Source organism: Grammomys surdaster, unplaced genomic scaffold (genome assembly GCF_004785775.1).
Source record: "Grammomys surdaster isolate TR1022 unplaced genomic scaffold, NIH_TR_1.0 277, whole genome shotgun sequence".
NCBI lineage: Eukaryota > Metazoa > Chordata > Mammalia > Rodentia > Muridae > Grammomys > Grammomys surdaster.
In genome coordinates this window covers 1,670,611-1,694,132 of record NW_021604718.1, presented here as the reverse complement: position 1 = coordinate 1,694,132, position 23,522 = coordinate 1,670,611, and the positions used below count along the sequence as shown (strand labels likewise).

Genomic DNA, 23,522 nt, shown 5'->3' with positions numbered 1-23,522 from the left:
GGCTGGCGGCTGTCTCCACCCCTCCTGGGTCTCTTCCTGCTTCTGTCTCCAGTCCCCTCCTTCTTTTCTCCCAGGGACAAACGCCCCCATTCCCGCCCCTCAGGAAATAAGGGGGTGGAGGGATTGGGGGAGGAGGGAGCAAACGTGACCGAAGGGGGGAGGGTGTTGGCAGGGGGGGCATTCTTATCTCAGGAGTTCAAACCAAAGCACTAGGAAGCAAACGCCCAGCCTCTGTGGCGCAGAACAGAAAGCAGTCAACTTGGCATGAGTTTGAGGGCTGGACTTTGTGAGCAAGGGAACTTGTTTTAGTGGGCGCCGGGGTGCACTATCAAATAGAGGAGGTAATGCTCCCCCCACTCCCAGTATTATTTATTTATTTTAAAGCAGAGACAGAAGGAGCCAAGAGAAAATGGAGCCAATTCCTCCTGGAGAGGGAGCGGCCGAACTGATTCGGAAGTTGGATCTCTTTGTACACAGGAATGTAGGGAGAGAGAGAGAGAGAAAAAAAAAAAACCCAACAATAAAAACACCCAAACCCACCCCATTGCTTCATTTCCCCTCGGAGTCCAAGCCTTTCTATTGTGCAATGAAAAGACTTTTCATGTAGAGAAATGAATCCTGATTTGCAAAGCTAAGGGGCTCGAGCGCACATCCAGGCGCAAGACGGTTCTCAGCTGGGCGCGGTTGCCGCAGGGTGACCGTGGCCAAGTTCCCGGTGTGCTCGGCCACGCGTGGGCCGCAGGCTGGATGAGCCGGGGAATCTCCGAGGGTGGAGAGCCCCGAAGTGCAGCGCGGTGCCGGTGGACAGCCGTCTAGAGAGCGCGCTAGAGCCTGGGGGTCGTTCGGTGGCACGCTGGGCACTTTTGGGGGTGCAGGCGTGCACGCGCGCGGTGTGGAAGAGGCTGAGCCCCGGGCGCGCGCGGGTGCACGTGGGAGCCGCGGCGGGGGCGGGGCGGGGTGTGGCCTCCCCGCCTCCCAGGCGGGATTTGCATGTGTGTGGCGGCCCCAGACTTCCTGCTCCTTCCCGGCTGCAGGTACGCGCGGGCCGGGCCGGGCTGGAGGGCTGCGGGCGCGCAGAGACGCGGGCACCTCTTCACCCGGACCCCGGCCGCGCCGCGCCTCCTCGCTCTCCGGTGGCCATCAGCCCACCCTGGCCGTCCCGATCGTCCCTGTCGCCGGGCTGCGAGGTGGCACTGCACCCCTCTCCGCCCTGCGCGCCTTAGTCCGCTGCACAGAGCCTGGCAGCTCGCTCCTGGGCGACCTTGCCGCCTCGAGCCCCGGAGGGCCGAAGCCATGAATGAAATGTCCAGCTTTCTTCACATTGGGGACATTGTGTCCCTGTACGCTGAGGGCTCCGTCAATGGCTTCATCAGCACTTTGGGGTGAGTGAGCCTAGGGCAAAGAGGGGGGCATCGGAGCTACCGTACCAGCTGCTTGTCTGTCCCCTGCTCCCTTGATAGAGGCTTGCTTGGACAACCCAGTCTTCAGAAGCGAGGGGACGCTAGCCCCTGCTCTCTTAGAGAAAGGAAGTGCGCTGTTTGCTCAGGTAGTAGTTGGGTGCCCTGGGGAGTTCCAGGAGGCGTCAGAGCCCACGAAGCCCGCCACTTCTGGCACACTCCTTTTTTAAACTCACGGCTGAGGGGTTTGGACTTCCTCTCTGCAAGTGGTCCTCGGCTGGTGCAGGTGGCTGGGGCCAGAGTTGGAGAAGGCCTGGGTGTGCTTGTCTGGGATTGGGGGTGGGGTGCTAGGGTTGGCTCAGCCTGGAGCCTGGCACACACCTCTATAGCCCCATCTCGAATCGGTTTATTTATTTATTTATTTATTTATTTATTTATTTATTTGGAGGGGTAGCATCTTTTCACTCTCCTTGTCTCCCATCCCTTCTTCAGAGTGTTTTCTTTACCCTCCCTGTCCAGGCCGCCCAGGTCTTGGCCAGCTGGCCCCCCTCTCACCACCCCTCCTCTCTGTCAATTTCCTGTGTAGCTACTCTGGCGCCCCTGGGTCCCTGGTCCCAGGTTCTCTAGAGTACTTTACAAACATTAATTAATTCTGGCTGTCACCCCCCGGGGTCCGGGCTGGTTAAGCCGGGGATTGATTTCATCCCATGCTGGTGTCAGGCCTGTAGCTGGAAGAGGTTAGAATCCCTGAATCTTTTTGGAGAACCCCTGGGCACCTTGCTGCTGGAGGCATGGAGGGAGTGCAAAGGCCAGGATCTGGTTTTTTTTTTTTTTTTTCCCATTTTCGGGGTGGGGTGATGGTGGGGGATGGGGAGTAGTGGGTAATGTTCTGTGGTCTCATCTTTTCAGTACCATCCAGCTGCCCAGAGGGTGACCCCTCTCTGGGGGCTTTGGAAGTGTATCAGGAATTCTCTTTTCAAAGTTAGCCCTGCAGGTAGGAGACTCCTGGCTCACTTGCACTCTCCTCTTAGTGGTTGGAATTCAGTGCTGTAGGGAGGAGAAGCCTCGAGGCCCTCTCTCTGCCAGAGGAGGCAGAAAATGGGAGTTCCAGCCTTCCTCTCTCCTTCCAGCATCCTCCAGGTTCTCCCACACACCTCCTGGGTCAGATGGAGATTCTCACACACATACACACACACACACACACACACACACACACACACACACCTCTTCCCATCAGATTTCTCTTCCCAAGTTGCCCAGAGAAGAGGGGTGGGGCCACATCTGGCCCAGCATCTTTGTAGGCTGGGAGCCCTGCCAGGGCCATAACTGTGGAGCTACAGGGGAGCTGTGCAGTCAGCACTTCACATGCTGCTGTGGAACGGGGTGTGTGTTGTGGGGAGGGGCAAAGCCAAAGATGGGAGTCCCAATCCTCCTCTTCCCCCAACTCTGCAGATTCTTGGAAAAAAAAATAGTCACATTTTGTTGATGTGTCTGGCTCAGGGCTGCGCACAGGGTAGATGTTGTTTAAGCACCTTGAGGATTAACAAAGCCAAGGAGAGCATCTGAGGTCCATTTCCCTGTCCTCAGGCAGCCTCCCTTGTCTGGAAGTCCTTCTGCTGGCGCGCTCTCTCTCTCTCTCTCTCTCAACATTATTTTATGTGTACGAGTGTTTTGCTGGCATGTATGTCTGTGTACCATGTGGGTGCTCCATGGCTAGAGAGGCCAGAAGACCGCGTTGGATCTCCTGAGACCGCAGTTACAGAAGGGTATGAGCCAGCCTTGTGGGTGTTGGGGATGAACCCAGGTCCTCTGCAAGAGAGGCCAGTGCTCTAAATCACTGAGCCGTGTCTCCGGCTTCTGCTCTCCTCTTCTCAGGACACTTTCTTCTTCTTGGTCCTTCCTGCCCCAGGAGCTGCTACTTTTAGTCCACCTGGACCTCAGGGCAGATCTCAGGCGACATCTGAGAGCCCTTGACCCCAGGGTACCCCTTCCTAGGTACTCCCTTCCCCCACCTCACCAGAAAATTGGCAGGTGCAGGCCTTGACCCTCATCTCCCTTCACCTCATTTTCTCATACACCAGAAGTTCAGGTGTGTTTCCTGGAACCTCCCCCTGGTCTCTTTACCTTTGTTCCCCTGTGACTCCCTGAGTAAATCTGCCCCACCCCCCTGAGACCTGGCCCCAAGTGGCCTCTTTTGAAAGAGCTGAGAACCCACCTTCCAGGGCAGAATTAATCCTACTTTGTTTTTTGTTTTCTGTGACATTTTCAAACTGCTCTCTGGTGCAAACCGGGGGCTCTTGCAGAGTTGGTGAGCTACCTGTGCCATCCTATATTCATGAGCATGGAGGCTGCGCTGCGGTGGGGACTTGTGGGCTTCCTGCTTTCTGGGAGCTTAGAGATGAAGAGGGGTTGACGGTACTTTTACCATGTCCTTTAGGAACTCTGTAGATCCTGTGGAGTAGGGTCTGTAATCCCAGCACGCGGGAGGCAGTGGCCGGTAGACCACGAATGAAGGACAGCCTCTGCTATATAAGAAGTTGAAGGCTAGCCTGGTCTACAGAGTGAGTTCCAGGACAGCCAGGACTACACAGGACTACACAGAGAAACCCTGTCTCGAAAAACCAAAAAAAAAAAAAAAAAAGAAGCTGAAGGCTAGCCTGGGCTACAAAAGTCTTGTCAAAAACAAAAACAAGAAAAAAAAACCCAAGGCAGACAGACAAACAAACAAACAAAAAAGTGAAGCTTGGTAGACACAGACTCTAAGAGACTGCAGGCTCTCCTTGCTTCTGTTTCCTTTTCTGCAGAGCTGGGAGTGGGACCTTGGTTTGAGGTATGCAAACCGTACATGTAGGTATGGTTCCTGTGCACTGCCTCTGAGCTATACCCCCAGTCTCCGATGCTGCGTTATACATTTAATCCCCAGGACCAGGAGCATAGCTCTGTGAATTTCTCTTCCCCTCTTACTCAAGTCCGTCTGCTTCCACCCTTAACTCTGCTCCCGCAGCCTTTCCTGGGGCTGTTGGTGCCCAGAGTCGTGAACTCATCTCTCTGCCCAGTCTCTGGCTGGCATTCAATTAGAGGATTTGTTGAAGACAGACAGCCTTAGTGGGTGGAAGGCTGCCCCAGCTGGGGAGGTGGGAGGAGGCTCTGGTTGAGTTGGGAGGTGCAGTAGCTTGGGGTTTGGGGCCAGAGCACTTAAGGAGACAGCCAGTCAGAGCCTCCCGGGTAATTAGAGGTCCCGGGAAGATTGTATATTAACTGGGTTGGGAGGCTGGGAGGGGTCTGGGGAGTGGATCCAGCAGGCCCACACCTGTTCTTGGCAGGGAAGCTTGGCCACGGCTGGCCTCGCCCCTCACCCAGGTGGAGGCTTTAGAGGCCAGAGCTGGCGCTGGGGATTGGGGAGGAAGAGGGGGGAGGGTTGCTGGGGCTCACAGCCAGCTCTCCCTTACAGGAACGAAGGGAGGACCTGTTAGGTCCCATCTGGTCCCCTGGAGACCTTTTAGTGTCCCTGGAGTGGCTGCAGGCCCCCAGGGATTGAGTTGGGGGTGCAGGTGAACTAGATTTTGAAGAGGCATCTGTGAGGGACACTTTGTTGCCATTAATAGGCCCGGGGTCACTTTTGAGAGGAATGTGTACCCCTGGACCTGGGTCACCCTGTCATGGGGTAGTCAGCACGCAGGGTCAAGAGGGCTCCAGCCTCCTCCTGTAGCAACCTCTGTCCTTCTGTCCTTACCTTAACATATCTTGGGAGGGTGGGCACTGGAGAGGAAGGCCCTAAGTATGGGGTAAAGTATGGGAAGCTATGGGTTACCAGATGAGGGATGCCTGGGTCAGGACCCTCAGGGACATGCTCTCTGGCTCCCACTCCATCACTAACAGAATATTTCCACAACTCTGCCTTCTCAGAGTAACTGCTCCCCACCCCCACCCTCCATGCTGGGATCAAACCCAGGGCTCTGCCAGAAGAATCGTATCTCTAGTCCATCCTGTGTTTTATACACACTCTCTCTTTTAAAGAATGATTTAATTCTCGGTGTAGTGGCGCACGTCTTTAATCCCAGCACTCAGGAGGCAGAGGCAGGCGGATCTCTGAATTCAAGGCCAGCCTGGTCTACAGAGCAAGGTCCAGGATAGCCCAGGGCTACATAGTGAGACCCTGTCTAGGGGAAAAAAAATTATTAGTGTCTCTGTGTGTGCATGTGTGCATGTAAGTGCGGGTACTCATGGAGTCCAGAAGGGGGCGCTGAAGTTAGAGGTGACTGAGCATTCTTACACGAGTGCTATGAACTGAACTGGGGTCCTTTGTAAAGACCCCATACATAGTTTTAACTGCTGAGCCCTTTCTTTCTTCAGCCCCATCCTTCTCTGAGGTGCTCAAGCTATACCTGAGAATGTCTTGGATATAGGGTATCCTAAAAATTTTTTATTAAAGATTTGCTAAAACAAAAAACAAAACAAAATATAGTTCCCAGCTGGGTGTGTGGCCCAGGTCTGCCGTCCCAGCTACCCAGGAGACTGAGACAGGAAGCTTGCAAGGTCAAGATCTGTCTGGGTTACAGAGTGAGTTCAAGGGCAACCAAGACGACTCGGTGATACCCAAAAGTGAAGAGAGGGCTGGGGACGTAGCTTGGGGGCCAAGCACTTGTGTGCTTGGTGAACGCTTGCAGAGCCCTGGGTCCAGCTTCCAGCACTACACTGTGTGTCTCCCAGTTTCAGATACTCAGCTGTAGATAGCACTGACTATTTTCTTAAGACTCCTGAAGTTACTTTATGTTTTTACGTATGTATTATTATTATTATTATTATTATTTTGGAAGCCTTTTCTGGGTCGTATCACTAAAAAGCGTAGCACACGTGAGGCGCTTCCTAGAGTAAGCTTTCTGGTCTTTTGAGACAGCCTTGCTTTGTAACTCTGGCTGACTTCAAAACGGTGGCTCTTTTTGCCTTGGGGACCTACCGGTTGGGATCACAAGTATTCGCCGTTCTGCTCAGTTTCCTTAACGTGTACCCAGGGCTCGGGTTCCTAAGCAGGCTGTGTGATCTGCCTGAGTCATTCAGCAAATTTCCATGAAGTACCTACTAGGTGCCAGGTATTGTTTCTGGACTGAGTTCTAGTGTGTGGCATCTGTACAGTTTGGTAACTCACTGGGTCCCTTTGAGCCTTAAGTGAGACCTTGTAATTCCTGGAGGAGGGATGGTCCCTCCCCAGCTGCCTGCATTTCCCAGGTATATTTGAGATCTGCCTTGGCTGAATTGTGACTTCATTGGAAGGAGGTACCACACTTGTGTTCTTTCTTTAGCCTTAGGCAGTGGGCTAGCCTCAGCTTGCAGACTCAGGTTTTGAAAACTTGTATTTTTTTTCCTGATTTTTTTTTTTTTTAAGCATATTTCCTGGAAGAAATTCGAAACAGCTCAAATAGTGTCTGTGGCTGTGCTGCTGTGGCTAACGAGTGTCCCTTCTGGGCCACCATCCTTGTGAGCACGCACAGAAGCCGTTACAAACAAACCAAGCTGAGCCCCTCTTTGTATCCTGTCTCCTGGACGTGTCTGCCCTCTCCCAAGCTGACACCCTGTTGTGGTGGCACAGAATCACATGGTAAAGGGCTCTGTGACTCATGAAAGCGCTCCTGGTACCTACCCGTTATGCGGGCTGCCTGGCAAACTTCAAATTTTGCCCTGAGCATCCTGAAGCTCACATGTCCAGACACCTGTTTAGTTGTCCGGGTGGAGATCAAAGGGAAGGCCTACTTTTTTGCCTGTCAGCTGGCTCCTAGGTTCACGCTGTGCTGTGACTGCTGGTGGAGGCAGGACCATGTCAGTCTGCTGGTGGAGGCAGGACTGTGCCAGTCTGTGAGGGTCTGACCCAGTTCATGTCACATGTTTTTGAGTGTCGCATGGCTGTCCGGGAGTGAGAGCCTCCACCCTCTTAGTTGGGCGTGATACAGGTCCCATGCAGCGGGCACATGGACGTGATGTCCCCATGGAGTGACGCAGACGTAGAGAGGTGTTGCATAGGGGTCTGCAGAGGACAGAACCAGGTCTCGGCTTCTGCCTCAAGACTCTAGGGTCTTGGGCTGAATCCAGCAATTTGGCCTGGAAGAATCCTGCTTTAGTCAGCTGCCCACACCGCCTTGCCCTACATTCTTGACCCTGAGTCCCCTCCCTAGCTTGTCCCGATGGGTGGTGGCTGGGTTGGGGGTGGGGAGAGGACCTGGGTTGCAGGGTGGGGACACACCAGCTCTCTGCTCTCAGCTTGGGGGCAGGTTTCTGGGTTTCGATAATCTTGTACACACAGCTGGGATCTCTGTGTGGACGTCCACTTACAGCCCTGCCCTCTAGACGACATCAAATGTACAGCTGGGGCCCCTCCCTGGGAGCAGGGGCTGGGGTGAGGGCAGGGAGGGGAGGAGGCCTGAGGGAGGGAGAAGAATTTCTTCTGCTTCATCTCTGGGAGGGTGTGTGAGCTCGGAGGCACCCCCCCACCCGGAGCAGGCAGGCTGACTAGTCCTGGGGCCAGGCTGCTCAGGGTTGGCACCCGAGTTTTCCAACACTCAGGAACCTGGAATATGAACCAGATACGAACCAGAAGAGGCTGCAGGGCGTGCAGGAGGGGAGTTGGTGGGCACAGAAGTGAGATCAGCTGTTGACCCCCTGAGTGGTGGAGGGTATTGGCTGAGTGGCACTCTCTCGTTACTGAGGCTTGTCCTTGGGGCGACAGGAGGGACTTGCTGCCTGTTCCCGTCTGTCCAGCGGCTTTCAGCTGGCAGGTGGGCAGAGCCGAGGGGCAGCAAACACAAATCTCAGCCCAGCTGCAGCAGGTGTTTATTTGATTACCAAATCTCGTCCTTCATCTCCCAGCTGGCCATCGGTCCCTCCTCCGGCCTTTGCGGCAACCGGTCTCCAGGTGACCAATAGGAGACTGGTGACATGGGTCAGGAAGAGGAGAATCAAATACGTCTCGGGGTGATGACAGGGATGGGGACAGCTGTGGTCACAGGCCTGTCAGTCGCTGCAGCCTCTGCTGTCCCTTGAATCACCTATATTATTTTAGGGAAAGATACCTGTAGGTGGGACTGGGGCTCCATTGGGGGAGTGCTTAGCAGGCATGCATGAAGCCCTGCGTGCATCCTATAAAGCAGGGTGCAGTGGCCCACAACTGCAGACCCAGCACTTGTGAGACAGAAGCAGGAAGGTTGTGAGTTCTAGGTCAGCCTCAGCCGCGTAGGTTGCTTTTGGCTAGAGTCTGTGTTACAAGAGACCCTGTCCCAAACAAACAGACAAAAACAAGCACCCGAATCCATCTGTGTATGCATTTAACCCTAGCTCTCAGGAAGCAGACACAGGTGGATTTCTGTGAGTTCTGGGCCTATATGGTATGATCATTTTTTAAAGAAACAAGCATACATGCTCGCACAGGGCTGGGCCCTAACAGATCCTATATTCTCAGTCTGTAGTCCAGTGGCCTCACTATGCCTTGGACTTCATGGCCCAACATGGCCAGTGTTTGGCTTCTGAAGCTTTGTATCCAAACCCAGGGCCTGTTTCCTGCTTCTGCTTCCCCACTTGATGTCCAGGCCCCAGCTTCTGTTTTGGGGGCTCCATGCTACTCACTCAGTTTCCTTGAGAATTCTGAGGTAGTCTGGAGGTGGGGCGCTGGGTTCTGCCCTGCTGAGGTTCCTCAGCCTCTGTTATTGTACAAATGGGTCACTCGGAGCATTGTGTCTGAGTGATGGATGGAAGGCCTGGAAGGCTAGGGCCTGAGGTGTGGGCAGCCCACACAGAAGCCCTAAAGACAGGCCCTGTGGCTAGCCTGCACTACACAGGATGGAGGGATGGGTACCCTAGTAGGAGGACCCCAAGGGAAGAACCAGCTTGCACTAGAAAGCCATGAAGCCTCCCCTGAAATGCTCAGAGTCTACACCCCAAGACCTCTTTCTAAGAGAGGAAGGCTGCATCCCAGGACTTCTCCTGCCCCGTGGTCCCTTCTTTCTTCTTCTACCGCCTGCCCTTTGTCTCTCTTCTCCTTAGCCCTTATAGATGTGTCTTTCTGTGCACACAGCTGCCCACCTGATCCTGAGCCAGAACCCAGGCCTTCGGGTAGAGCTCTCGGAACTGGAACCCAGGCTGCTGGGCCAAGTTCACTCATCTTTGCTTCCCTCACTGAGGCCAAGGTCTTACTGTTCCCTCTTGTCCTTGCGCTCCCAGAAGCCATGAGTTATGCTGCTATTGAATTCTGTCCGTCCCATAGGCTGCCTGGCCCGTCGGATGCCACAGGGCGGCTTCTTGGTGCAGACAGGCATAGGTGAAGAAAGGTATGCTTTTTTGGTAAAGGGGCAGGGGAAGGGGGCAGGACGTGACAGTCTGAGACCCTAGCCAATGAGCCTGGGTTTCTTTACCAACATCCAGATCCTATCAGCAGGTGCAACCCTGACCTCCCTGGACCCTCTAACTCCTCCCTCTGGTCTTAAAGTGCCTACTGTTGGCAGTGGACTTTCCCAGGGTCACTGGCTGTGGAGGGCTAGCCTGTGCCCCAGGCTGAGGTCAGGAGATCTGGGCTGGGAACCGCCACTGTGCATATTCTCGTGTGCAGGACTGGTTACAGTTCTCCCAGGTCCGCTGTGGATGGAAGGAAGGGGCTCTTGGGGATTTCCCTCTGTCCCATGCTATTGGTGGCTGAGCTGGTTGGCACAGGCTTTGAGTCAGGTTCCCCAGAAGTCACTGCCCCGCTTTTATCTAGAGCCTTTCCTTCTCCTTATCTAATCTACAGCCAGCTCCAACCTACCCCACTGCCTTTCCCAGGCTCTACCTGGGTCTCAAAGTCCACCATGCGCCAAACGGGCCAGGCAGGTCCTGGAATGCAGCTTTCCTCTCTTAAACCGGAGTTCTTGGGATGTAGACTCCTTGAGCATTTCTGGTGGAGACTTCATGGCTTTCTAGAGCAAGCTGGTTCTTCCCTTGGGGTCCTCCTGCTAGGATATCCATCCCTCCATCCTGTGCTGTGTAGTGCAGGCTAGCCACAGGGCCTGTCTTTAGGGCTTTTGTGTGGCCCGGGCCTGGTGGGCAGGTGTGGACAGGATGATCCTGTACCCTGGGCATTTAGCAGGGCGGGCATGAGCTCCCTGAGGGTAGCTCACACCTAGAGTATTATGGATCTCACAGAAGCTTTGTTGAGCCTGACTGTAGGGGGCATCATATGTCTCTCCACACCTTTGGGTGAGGCTCTTCAGAACAGATGAGGGGAATTGACAATATCAGGGTGCAGGGTGGGACCTCAGACAGAGGGAGCCGAGCCAAAGGGTCTTAGAAAGGAGGAGAGCTGTGGAGTTAGTTGAATCGGGTTCTGACGCCAGATGTGCGCCCGTGGCTGTCGACCTGGGAGAGGATAGGGGATGCTACACCTAGAGATGCAGTACCACTGGGTGGGGAGGAGTAGGGGTGCCTCTGTGGGTTTCCACCCACCCTGGGTATCTGGCACAGGCCCAGCGTTCTAGCCGTAGCAGCTGAGGCAGGCTGAGGCGAGGCTGTGCTCGCCTCCTCCGGTGATAGTGGGTGGTTGGACGTGAGGAGTTTCACTTTGCAGCTGGGTGGGGTCTGTGGGACCAAGGCCCAGCTGGCAATCTGGGGACACTTTTCTAGGCTGTCACCATAACTTACCTGTCTGGTGTCTTCAGGCCTGTCTCTGGTCCCCAGGTTCCCAGCAGCCCATCTGATAAAGGCTTTCCCATTATCAGTTAATGGCATCCTTCCCCTCCCCCTCACCTCATCAGGTCACGAAGCATGGCCTGGGCTACTTCAGTCGCAATGCTCAGGAACGGTGGAAGCGAGGCTTGAGAGACGTGCTGGGGTACCCTGGATCCTTTAGACATTATTTAAGTAAAAGGGGCGGGGCTAGAGTGGAGAGAGGGTTCAGCAGTGGTTAAGAGGGTGTTATTCCATTTGCAGAGGACGGAGTGTAACTGCCGTTTCTTTTGTAACGGCCGTCGGGTTCTGCTACTTTGTAAAGGCCGGCCGGTTCTGCTGCTCCGGTCGGCAGGTCAGGGTCTAGCAAGAGAGAGAGTGGGGACGGAGGAAGGGGAAAAAAGGGGCGAGAGACGCAAAAGATAGATACAAGACAGAGTCCGGTGGCGTCTCTTCAAGTCTCTTCTTTATTCTCCTCTCTTCCTACTATATTCTCGCTCCTTCAGTCTCCTGACACCTCTCACTTTCTCACTCCTTCCTCTACTTCCTACTTCCTACTACCTCCTACTTTCTACCTCCTACCTTCTACCTCTACCTCTACCTCCTACTTCCTACTACCTCCTACTTTTTACCTCCTTTTCTTCCTACTTCCTACTACTTCTATAGAAGGGAAATCCAGGGTATTTATACCCTTTACCACGTGACTTGCCCTCGTGGACAAGCTCAACTGAAGCCACTACGTCACGTGCCTTGTAGCCATGGATACCAGGAGCACCTTGCAGCTGGGGGCACTAAACAGTGTAACAAGATGTTTATCAGAGTGCGCTCAGCTATTGCAGGCTGTTGAAACAAGTCTCTTGTCAGGGTATATGGCTCAAGATGGCTGTAAAGATGATAGCCACTTTCGGCTAAGAGTCGGCTCCCAACAACGGAGGATTGGAACTTAGCTTTCAGTGTGAGTACAGGGAGGCTCACAACGCCCTCCAGGGCTTAATGCCCCCATGGGTCCCTTGGGCACCTGCATATGTGACATCCGTGACAACCACTTACAAATACACATGAGTTTATTTCCTTCCTTCCTTCCTTCCTTCCTTCCTTCCTTCCTTCCTTCCTTCCTTCCTTCCTTTCGGTTTTTCGAGACAGGGTTTCTCTGTGTAGCCCTGGCTGTCCTGGAACTCACTCTGTAGACCAGGCTGGCCTCGAACTCACAAGAGATCCACCTGCCTCTGCCTCCCGAGTGCTGGGATTAAAAGACATGCACCACCACTCTCCGGCATTTTTATTAATTTTTTTAATACTTACTTTCACGTATATGGATGTTTTGCCCATGTATGTCTATGTAGCACTTGCATGCCTGGTGCCCGTGGAGACCAGAAGAGGGCATTGAGTACTTTGGGAACGGAGGTACAGAGGGTCGTGAGCCACCACGTGGGAGCTGGGAATCAAACCTGGGTCCTCTGGAGGAACAGCCACTGAGTCATCAAATACAGCAAATAAATCTTTAAAAAAAAAAAAATGCAGCAGGGTCTCATCCCTGAGACAGCCTCTAGGGGGTTATTGGATGGAACCCAATGGTGTGCTGGGCTTCCTGCCCAGGAGCAGCCCCGAAAGGAAGGTCCCCTGCCCCCTTTTCTGCCTCCACGCTTGTGGGGGCAGCCCCTCCAATGGCTGCCTTTGGCCCTGTGCCCTGTAGTACTAGGCTGCAGTTCTGAGCTGTTTCCCTTTACATGTAAGCGACTGTGGTTCCTCTCTGAGAGGCTTCACGGGGTCTCCCTGCTTTGAAGACCCTTGGCTCTCTGTGGGCGTGGTTGTCAGAAGCTGAGCCAGTGAGTTCAGAAACAGAGAGATATCCCTGAATAGACCAGGCTGACCCATGCAGGCCAGACAAACACATGCGTATGCTTCTTTGCATGGGCTGTAGGAGTGACCTGGAAAGGGTCTTCAGATGCTGGACAGGATCCTGGGTTTTACTGAGGGAAGGGAACTTCAACTTCTCCTTCCCTCCCTTCCCACAAAGCCTTGTATACGAGCCAAGAGTAGGCAGTGGGGAGTGCCTCTATATCCTTCCTTGGTCTGTGACTTCCATGTTTCCTGAAGGCTTTGGCACCCTTGGCAGGGGCTTTTGTAGGCCCCGGTCAGTGTCTCTTCCCTCCTCCGGCACAGCGTCTGTATCCCCTCTTTTCTGGCTTTGCTGAGAGCCTGCCAGCTGCTCTGATTCATGGATGTCTTACAGGAAATTCTATGCATTATTCAAGACCTCAGTGGCTCCTGAGCTGTTGCACACCTGGTCTGATAGGCTATGCTCCGACCTTTCCCATCCCAGACCCAGACAAAACCCACCGCCACCGGGTACCACCGGCGAGACCAACGTATATCTTTCTGTTGTTATTCTTCTCAGTGTGTGACTTGTCTTCTCAATGAGAATTCAACTCCCTGAGTCAGGGACCCTGTCTCTCTGTGTCATGTTCTCCTTCTCCACAGCTGGTAGAACGGATTATTTCACCTACTCAGTATGCATTCTGTGCGGCCCTGCTCTGCAGGTCTGGGCACAGGGGATGCAGACAGCAGGGTACCCCTCCCCCCCCCCCATCCTTATGAAACGATTCAGGTCGGAACCAGAACAAAGGGGGAGGGGCAGCCTGCCTCAAAGCAGTGCACAGATTATATTGTTTGTTTATGGGGTAGCCCTGTATCATGTAGCCCAGGCTGGCCTTCAACTTAGTATGTATCGAGGGATAACCTCAAACTCCTGATCCTCCCACCTCTACTTCCCAAGAAGTGGAATCAGAGGTGCGTGCCACCAAACCCGGCGACAGTTTTAAAAGGAATTGGTCTTCCGTGTGCGTGGGTCCTTTGAGCTGAGATTTGCAGGAAGTGAGGGTGCCTGGAAGCAGAGGGTCCCAGGAGAAGAAGAGGCAGGGTGACGGTCCCTAGGAGCTTCGAGGAGCCCACGGGGCTGGACCAGAGTGTTCCTTTGGAAGTGGGCACAACTTGAGCAAGCTGATTCTCCTACCATGCTCGTCAGAAGGTCAGGCATGGCCACAGTCACCTTTGTCCACTGAGCCATCTTGTCACTTCCTGTTTCCTTGATGGTTCTGGGGGATTCTGAACAGACAGGGTCTTTCTGTGTAGCCCTGGCTATCTTGGAACTCACGCTGTAGACCAGGCTGGTCTTTAACTCAGAGGTCTTCTTGCTTCTTCCTCCTGAGAGCTGGGATTCAAAGCATGAGTCACCACATTTAAACTTATGCTTTACTTGTTTTTTGACCATTTTATGATGCTGACAATGGGTCCTGGGACCTCCATATGCTTAGCAGGTGCACCCCAAACCTTGATTTCCCTTGGTTTCTGCAGGGGACAGGCTAGCTGCGTAGGAGGCAGGGGAGGCAGTTACTGGCGTTCGGTTGAGAGTGGAAGGGCCTGGTCTGGCATGGTGGAGAAGGCTAGATGCTGCTTTCATTGTTGTCTTAGGCAGGGTCTCACATAGCCCAGGCTGACCCAAAATTTACTGCGTCGCAGGGGATGACCCGACTCGGATCTTCCTATATCCACCTGCATGCCAGGATCGCAGACATACATGAGTGTGCCCAGTTTGATTCAGTTTGATTCTCTGCCAACTGAGAGCTACACTCCCAGTGCTATCCGCCCACCTAGACAGGGACTCTTCCTATAACATGGGCTAGCCTTCACTCTGCCGTAAAGCTGAAGCTGGTGGAAGAGAGGGGCTGAGGGTTAATCTGAAGTTTTAGCCAAAGTGTTTGTAATAGTGGGGTTGTCATGGGCTGGGCTGGGGACCGTATGGGGACCACTTACGGAAGAATGAGAGTCCAGCTGTGCTGATGTTCCTTCCAACGCTTTGGACTTCTGAAAAGAGCATCCCTGGTACAGGAGTGTAGAAGTTACCAGGGACCATTAGTAGCCCTCTGGGGCTGTTCGTGTGGCCAGGATGACTTGTGACAGGTGTACAGATGGGGAGGGAGAGAGTATGGGAGGCTGGGAGGTCAAGGGGGCTGTGGGCCCTTTTCCGTCTGTGACTGTTGAGGTCTTTGAAGCACCTGCTAGCACTGGGCAGCCTGCCTTGGAAATCCAGCCCTGTGATGTTAACCTTTCCGGTCTCTGGCTCCCTGCTCGCAAAATGAAAACAGTAGCAAAGTGGGTTTAGAAAATTAAATAGTGTATGCAAACATCAGGCAGCCTTCCAGCTCCTCTGACCACCACCGGGGCTGCCTCCATTCCAACCCAACTCCAGTACCATCTGCATGGAGTTAGTGCCAGGTTCAATGACACAGGCTGAGGGCCCTATTGGTGCCAGTCACTAGCCTCTCTCTGGCTTTTCTGATTGACAGCTGTGAATTCAGGGACCCTGTAACATGATTCGTGTCGGAGACCTGCTACAATGTCTCATATAACTCAACAGGGCTGATTACTGTGGCCAGTGAGAAGGCTTAGCTGATAAAGGTGCTTGTCTGGCAGGTTGGTGATCCAAGTTTGATACACACACACACACACACACACACACATGCACACAGGTTGTGGCTTGTGGCAGAACAGTGACCACATCTCGAGAGACAAGAGTGCCTAGGGATGCTGGGATCAACTGGAGGCTTTGCAAGGCTCCTGAGGTCACCGAGAGAATTCGTGGAGGTCACACCTCAAGGCCTTGTTAGCCAACAGAAGGAGTGTAGAAGTGGTATGGATTTGATACTTGCCTTGTGACTTCAGGCAAGTCATATAAGGTTTATGTGCCGTCTTCTCCTTGGTAAAATGCTGCCAATGGCCAGTTCTTTGCTGGGAAGTTGGCGGGAATTCAGGAACAGTTGCTACGCGGGGCTAAGCTTAGGGCTGGTCTTGACAGTAGTTCCCGATCATCTATCCTGGAGACTGGGGATGGAGGGCTTAAAACACTATGGAGGGATGATGGATGGGTAGAGGGACTGAGGCGTGTGGGTGGGTGGGAGCACGGGTGAATGGATGCGTGGATGCAGGAACGGATGCATGGATGGGTAGGTGCATTTATAGGTGACTGATTGATCAATGCCTGGGTGGATGTATGGGCTGATGGGTACTTGGATGGGCGGGGAAGGTGGGGATAGGACATGGGTGGACACCTCCAGGGATGTAGGATTCAGTCCTCAGCCATGGCTAGAGGAAGGAATTTTAGACTCTGGTTTGGGTTTTGGCTGAGTCTGAGAAGTATGAAGTTTATTATCCTTGTCTGTCTGTCTGTCTGTCTGTCTGTCTGTCTGTCTGTCTCTCATCCCACTTGCTGTTCCCTGCTCCAAGGGACATGAGTCTCTTCCCCCCCTCTAACCCGGCTGCTCTGTCCCCTAGGCTGGTGGATGACCGCTGTGTGGTGGAGCCTGCAGCCGGGGACCTGGACAACCCCCCCAAGAAGTTCCGAGGTAAGACCTCCATTCCAGCTCTGAGCATCCCTCCCGGGCCAAAGGGTCCTGGACCCTAAGTCTGTTGACCCCATATGCCTGAGACCACCCTCTGTGGCCTGTGTCTACATTGCATTGTCTTGGCGTGGTATGTTTCTGCTTTTCCTTGCAAGACCACACCCCCTTCCCTGGCACACCCACTTCTGGCCAGGGGCCGATCTTTCCCGAATTCCCTGCCTCTCACACTCACAGGGCTTTCTTTGTTTGTATGAGTGTGTTTCTCTCTCTCTCTCTCTCTCTCTCTCTCTCTCTCTCTCTCTCTCTCTCTCTCTCTCTCTCTCTCAAAGGGAATAAAGCTGGGAAACACAATTGCTCCGGCCTCAGGAGGCCCAAAGGAGAACTCTTCCCCGTGCCTCAGTTTCTCCATATGTGAGGTGAAGGGAGTGGACCTTTTAATATCCACCTGCCTCTGGCTGTGTGTGTGTGTGTGTGTATGTGTGTGTGTCTCCTCCTGAATAAAAAACCCCAGAGCACAGGTGTGGCTGTGTCCTGTGACCTGGTTAAGTGTTGTCCCTCAAGGGGCCTCCTGTCCTCCATGGTAGAGGGCTCCATAGCCCTGCCAGTGACAGGGTTGGATGCAGGGATAGCCTGGTTGTTCTTGGGCCAAGCAGGGGATTACCTACAAGAGCTGAGGCTGACATACGCCAGACAGCTGGTGCCTGGGCGTGGTGCGAGCAGGCAGGAACACGCCAGTGTGACGCCACCGGGTCTCCAGAGCGGTTGCTCTTCTGGGACAGGCTAGTGAAAGACATCATCAACCGAAATGCTGGGCAGGGGTGGACTGCATCTTTTGGCTGCTTGCCGCTGGGGGCCCTGGCCTGCAGAGGCCCTCTTCCTCACGCATGCTTCTATCACTGGACTGCTGTGTCAGGGCTTTGTCTAAGTCGATGACATAGGTTGAGGTGTACCTCAGCAGCTGTGTGGGAGTGAGCCTGGAACCCTCCCCGTCACCACCAGCCTTCCTCTGCCCGCACTATTGTCTCACCCCGTTTCTACATTGGTCCACTCTCCCTCTTCCCTCTGGCTACGTCAGCCTCCTGCTCTGCATAGTGGTTAGCCAGCCTTCACCTCCTCACTCGCTCTCCCCTCTGCCTTGCTTGCATGCACCTCTCACTATGCTCTGCTCCCATCTGGTTTAGGGATCCTGGTTCCGGAGAGGTTCAGGGTTCTTCTCTGTGGAAAAGAGCTTTCTCTCTGTTCCTACTCTGTTTAGTTTTCTGCATCACTTGAGCCCAGCATGCTCTGGGTTCTGTGTAACTTCTCGTTCTCTCTCAAAGCTTTGTCTCCCTCTGGGTTTTAGCTGGGTGAGTTCAGATTTACTGAGTAGCCAGGATGGTTCTGGACTTCTGATGCTTGCCAGTGCTGGCATTTTTTTTTTTTACCACCGCGTGCGTGGGTGTCTACAGGTCACGGTGCACGTGTGGAGGCCGGGGAGGGTGACTTCTAGGGCATCTTTCGTTCCTGGTCTGGGGATTGAACTCCAGTCAGGCTTGTAAGTTAAGCTCCGTCGCCCGGTGAGCTACCCAGCCCCTGGCATTCTGGTTTGTCATTTGAATATTGGCTCTGCAGGGGCAGGATTATAGTCTGGCTTTTGTGTTTCTGGTTTTATTGACAATTTCTGCCTCCTAGCTCTTTGGGTAAGTGGGAAGGGAAGAAGGGAAGGAGGAAGAAGAGAAGAAAGAGAGGAGGGTGGGAGGGGGACAAGAGAAAAGCAGAGGTCCCCTGGGGCCCCTGGCTGCTGCCAGCACAGGGAGGGACTGTGTGCACAGAGGTGTGTACCATCAGCCTATGGCGTGACAGAGAAATGAACACAGTAGGGGAAGGTACGCCCTTGGCTTCCACTGGACAGTCTGGGGCCAGTTTTTGACAACAAAAAGGCCACTCAGAAGAACAAATACCCTTTTGCCTGGTGCTCTTCCCACACTTCCATCTCAAGGCTTGGATACAGGGACCTCTGGAGATCCCCTTGGTCTCACTGGCTCGGCCTCTGTAGTGAAGTGTGACAGGAATCCAGGCTCTGCTTGGTCCTGCTGAGGCCCAAAGGATGCTGGTCTTGGACGGGATCTGTTCCCTGTAGCTCCCAGCTGGCAGGTGCAAGTTGGAGCCTTAGAACTTGGAACCAGACTGAAGCTCCTGCCTGAGGCCTGCCATTTGTGGTTTTCCTATAGCATCACTGTGTGTGTGTGTGTGTGTGTGTGTGTGTGTGTGTGTGTGTGTGTGTATGGTGGTGGTGGGGTTGTAGCAGACATTTGGAAGTTGTTAGGTGGTTATCAGACTGTTCTGGGAACCCCAGGTGTTCTGCTATCTCATCTTGGGGTGAGACCAATCACTCCTGAGGACTCAGGACTCTGGTTTTTCGAGACAGGGTTTCTCTGTGTAGCCCTGGCTGTCCTGGAACTCACTCTGTAGACCAGGCTGGCCTGGAACTCAGAAATCCGCCTGCCTCTGCCTCCCAAGTGCTGGGATTAAAGGCGTGTGCCACTGCCCGGCCACTCCTGAGGACTCTCGTTGTCCACAGCTCATTGTCCTCACTGCCCTTTCAGTCCATACCCCAGGTACCCGCTGACTGCTAGGTTCTTCAGGCTGGGCTGGTAAAGCCCCGTCTGCTTCGGCTCCTTGTGTGTTCTTTCTGCTCCAGCCGTTGCTTGCATCACCCCAAGCCTCAGCCTGTTGGGGTGGGGGGAGAATTCTTTCCACCCTTGGCAGGGGGTGCTCACCCAGCTGGTGCTAGAGGTGCCCACCCACCAGCCCAGCCCCCTGATGGCCGCTCTTGGCTGTGGGTATTGATCCATGTGGTACCTCCCTTTCTTTAGCCCTTTCCCCTTCCCCCTGTGAGGGAGGGGGCACCAGTGTGTGTCTGTGGTGGTGGGGGCTTGGTAGCCTTGCTTGGGGGGATTATCAGGAAGCACAGAGCCCACAGCTTCAGGCACAGACACCTGGACCTAGTGGGCTGAGGTCATCTCTCAGACCAGTGGGAGGAGGAACATGAGGTTGCTTCCTCTGCTTCCTCTGAGCGTTTACGTCTGCACTTCCAGAGTATTCCCCAAGCCCTTGTGGAGGTTCTTGGTGGTAGAGCTCTTGCCTAGAATGCAAGAAGCCATGATTCAATTCTCAATGTCACAAAACAAACAAAAACATACTTCAAAGCCAGGTGAGGTGACTAGTGTCTATCATTCCCAGTGGTCAGGAGGTTAAGACCAGTGGACCATGGACTCCACACGCCTTTCATCCCAGCACTGAAGGCAGAGGTAGGTGGGTCTCCGATTTCCTGGTCTACATAGCAAGTTCCAGACCAGCCAGAGCTGCACAGTGAGACCCTGTCTTAAAAACCAAACCAAACCAAAAACCAGAAAGGAGAGAGATCAAGGAAGACACCGGAAATTAGCTTCTGAGATTGCCACACATGCAGGTGAAAACACAGACAGACAGACACACTGACACACAGACACACAGATAGATAACACATATAGACACAGATATACACACACACAGATAGACACACAGATAGACAAACAGATACGTGCACACACACACACAGAGACAAACACAAGACACACAGACACATACACAGGTATTCAGACACACACCCAAACACACAGACACAGATAAATATACAAAGACACACACAGATACACACAAAGACACACACAGACACACAGAAACATACACAGACATACAGATACAGACACACACACAGGCATACGGATACAGATGCAGACACAGAGACATACACACACGGACATACACAGATACACACACATATATACAGACATACATACAGACACACATGCAGACACAGAGACCCAGATACACATGCACAGATAGACATGCAGAAATGCACACAGATACATAGACACACACAGAGAGAGACACATACACACATGCAGACATAGACAGACACACAGACATACATGCAGACACACATATCACACACGCACACATGCAGACAAACACAACACAGAGACACAAACATAGACATATACAGACTCACATGCGCATGCATGTACACACACACACACACACACACACACACACACAGAGGAGAAGTTGGTTCTGTCATTCAGGGCCCTGGTTTAAGATGCTTGCCATTCTGACCTAGGGACAGAGGGCGGTTTTGACCTGTATTTCAGAGATACCTCTATGTAGATTCATTGTCCTGTCCTGCTGTCCCATGAGAATTATTCCTGCTGCCTGTGGCTGGACCCTAATTACTGTATAGCATCTGTTACTGGCTCACCTGCTGATGGGTGCTGAGCTCAGTGTCCATTCATGTCTGCTTGGCTCTGTGCAGCGTTTCACTGCTAAGTTCCCACAGGAGATTTTCTCAGTGGGAAGGACACTCCTCTATCCTGGGAAATGTCGGCGTGACCACCTTCGTACCCCACTGACTCATTCATGGATGAGCAGTTTTAAATCAGTGGACTCTTGTTTTGAGACAAGATCTCTCACATTGACCCGGACCTTGCAGGCTTTCAGCCTCTTCCTTCCTCGTGCTGAGGTCACAGGCGTGTTCCCAACAGATCTGGTTGCCTGGGGTGTCTCAATACCAGTGTAGTTTCTTCACCCCACCAGTAGAGGGCACAGTCTTCCAGAGTGTGATATTGTATTTCTGTCCACTACAGCAGTTTGGCTTTCCATTGGCCATGGAGCCCCGAACCCCCCAACCCTCACATACCCCCTGGTGCATACTCCCTGTCTGTTACTCCGTGTTACTCTGTGCTAGGAGGCTATTGGTATTTGTGCAGTGGCTGTGGCTGTAAGTGTAATCCTTATGGGCTTTGATTTGGTTTTCTGGATCCCTAGTGAGGCTGAGCATTTTAAAACGTCTGTATGTGCATGCACTTGGGGAGCCCACAGGTCGATACTGAGGTATTATCCTTAATTACTGCCCACCTTGGGCTTTGAGGCAGGGTCTCACTGAGTCTAGAGGTAATCAGTTCGGCTAAGTCCAGCTGGCCAGCACATCTCAGGGCTCATGCTGTCTCCTTCTCCTCACGGCTGGGGTTGTAAGCGCCTGTTGCTGCGCCTGACTCTGAGTGCTGAGGATTGAACCCACATCCCCACAATTGTGTCGAAGCCCAGATGCACCGAGCCAGCTCCCAGAATCCCACAGCTGCATAGCTGCTTGCCTGGCATTTGTGAGGCCCTGGGTTCAATTCCTAAAAGTTCAGCCTCTCCTCTTAAATATTTTATTATTACTGTTATTGGCTTATTTGTTTAATTTTTATGAGACAGAGTCTCATTATGAAGTCTTGGCTGGCCCGGAACTTTCTACGGAAACCAGGCTGGCTTTAACTCACAAGAGATCCACGGACCTCTGCCTGCCAAGTGCTGGGATTTAAGGAGTGTGCTTCTGATGGATTTGTTTTTGTCTGTGAGGCAAAAACTCCATGCGTGTCTGGGCACTATGTGTGTACAGTCCCCATGGCGGCCAGAAGAGGGCGCAGGAGCATCTGGAACTGGAGTTACAGACAGCGTGAGTGCCCTGTGGGTGCTGAGACTCAGTCCTAGATTCTCCGCAAGAGCAGCCAGAGCTCTTAACTGCTGAGCCATCTCTCCAGGCCCCATTTTCTCTTTTTCATTTAAAAATTCTTTGTGTGTGTGTGCGTCCCATTTCGTGGGAAAATGATGTGAATATTAGTGTTATTTACAATTCAATGGTTTTAATTATTTAGAAAAAAATTACTTTTTTTTTTTTTTGGTTTTTCGAGACAGGGTTTCTCTGTATAGCCCGGGCTGTCCTGGAACTCACTCTGTAGACCAGGCTGGCCTCGAACTCAGAAATCCGCCTGCCTCTGCCTCCCGAGTGCTGGGATTAAAGGCGTGCGCCACCACCGCCCGGCTACTTATTTTTAATTATGGTGAAATATACTTAACAAAAACAATCTCCCTCCCTGGGGTTGGAAAGATGGCTCCGAAGTTAAGAGCACTGGCTGCTCATCTACAAGGACTAAATTTCGCTCTCCAGCACGCACACTGGGGAGCTTGCATGGGTGTGATTTCAGCTCCAGGAACCTGAAGGTTCTCCTAGCCTCTGTGGGCACCCACAGTCTTGTGCGCAGGTCCATACCCTGATTAAAAGTTTAAAAAAGGGCTGGTGAGATGGCTCAGTGGTTAAGAGCACTGACTGCTCTTCCAGAGGTCATGAGTTCAAATCCCAGCAACCACATGGTGGCTCACAACCATCTGCAATGAGATCTGATGCCCTCTTGTGGGGTGTCTGAAGACAGCTACAGTGTACTTATAATAAATAAATAAATAAAGTTTAAAAAAAAAAAACAAATTGGAAAAAAAAAGTTTAAAAAAAAATCTCTTAAAGAAAAAAGAAAGATCTACTATGTAGAACACACACACACACACACACACACACACACGAGGGTCAGGGTGGCTTTGAACTCCTGATCTTTCTTCCCACTCTGTCTTAAGCAGTACAAGCATTCCGTTCTGTGGGTTCAATGGTCTTTGTGTGGCCATTGCTCTGCAGGCTACTGTTACCTACCTCCTCCTCCTGCTTTTAGTGTCTGTGACTCTAGGGCCTTTTAGGAACTTCCTGTCAGCGGAAACAATGTGTCTTTCGCAGCTGCTCTGTGTCAATTGGCATAATGTCCTCCAGGTACACCCATGTTGTGTGTAGGGTGAGAGTCAGGAAAGCAATCTCTGTGTCTCTGTCTCTGTGTCTCTCTGTGTCTTTGTCTCTGTGTGTGTCTCTCTCTCTGCCTCATTCAGGTTTTCTCTATTTCCAGACAGGGCCTAATTCTGTATCCCTAGCTGGTCTTGAACTCACTGTGCAGCCCAGGCTGACTTCCAGCTTGGCAGTAATCATCCTGCCTCAGCCTACCAACTGCTGGTATCAGGGCCATGTTGCACTGTGCACAGCTTCAGCCTGTCTCTCCTCCCCTCCCCCTCTCCTTTTCCCTCCTCCCTCCCTCCCTCCCTCCCTCCCTCCCTCCCTCCTCCTCTCCCCCTTCTCCTCCCTCCCTCCCTCCCTCCCTCCCTCCCTCCCTCC

At 52.9% G+C, this 23,522-nt stretch overlaps 1 protein-coding gene across 1 annotated transcript in view; it reads left to right on the top strand.

Annotated features, from left to right (window-relative positions):
• Nucleotides 1–1,260: 1,260 nt before the first annotated feature.
• The window catches only part of Itpr3 (inositol 1,4,5-trisphosphate receptor type 3), a 65,582-nt gene continuing 43,320 nt past the window's right edge, over nt 1,261–23,522 (top strand). The window contains exons 1-2 of the mRNA XM_028777060.1: nt 1,261–1,382; nt 16,407–16,477. Coding sequence (XP_028632893.1) covers nt 1,294–1,382; nt 16,407–16,477 — 160 coding nt within the window. The 5' untranslated portion in view covers nt 1,261–1,293. The remainder of the gene's footprint in view (nt 1,383–16,406; nt 16,478–23,522) is intronic.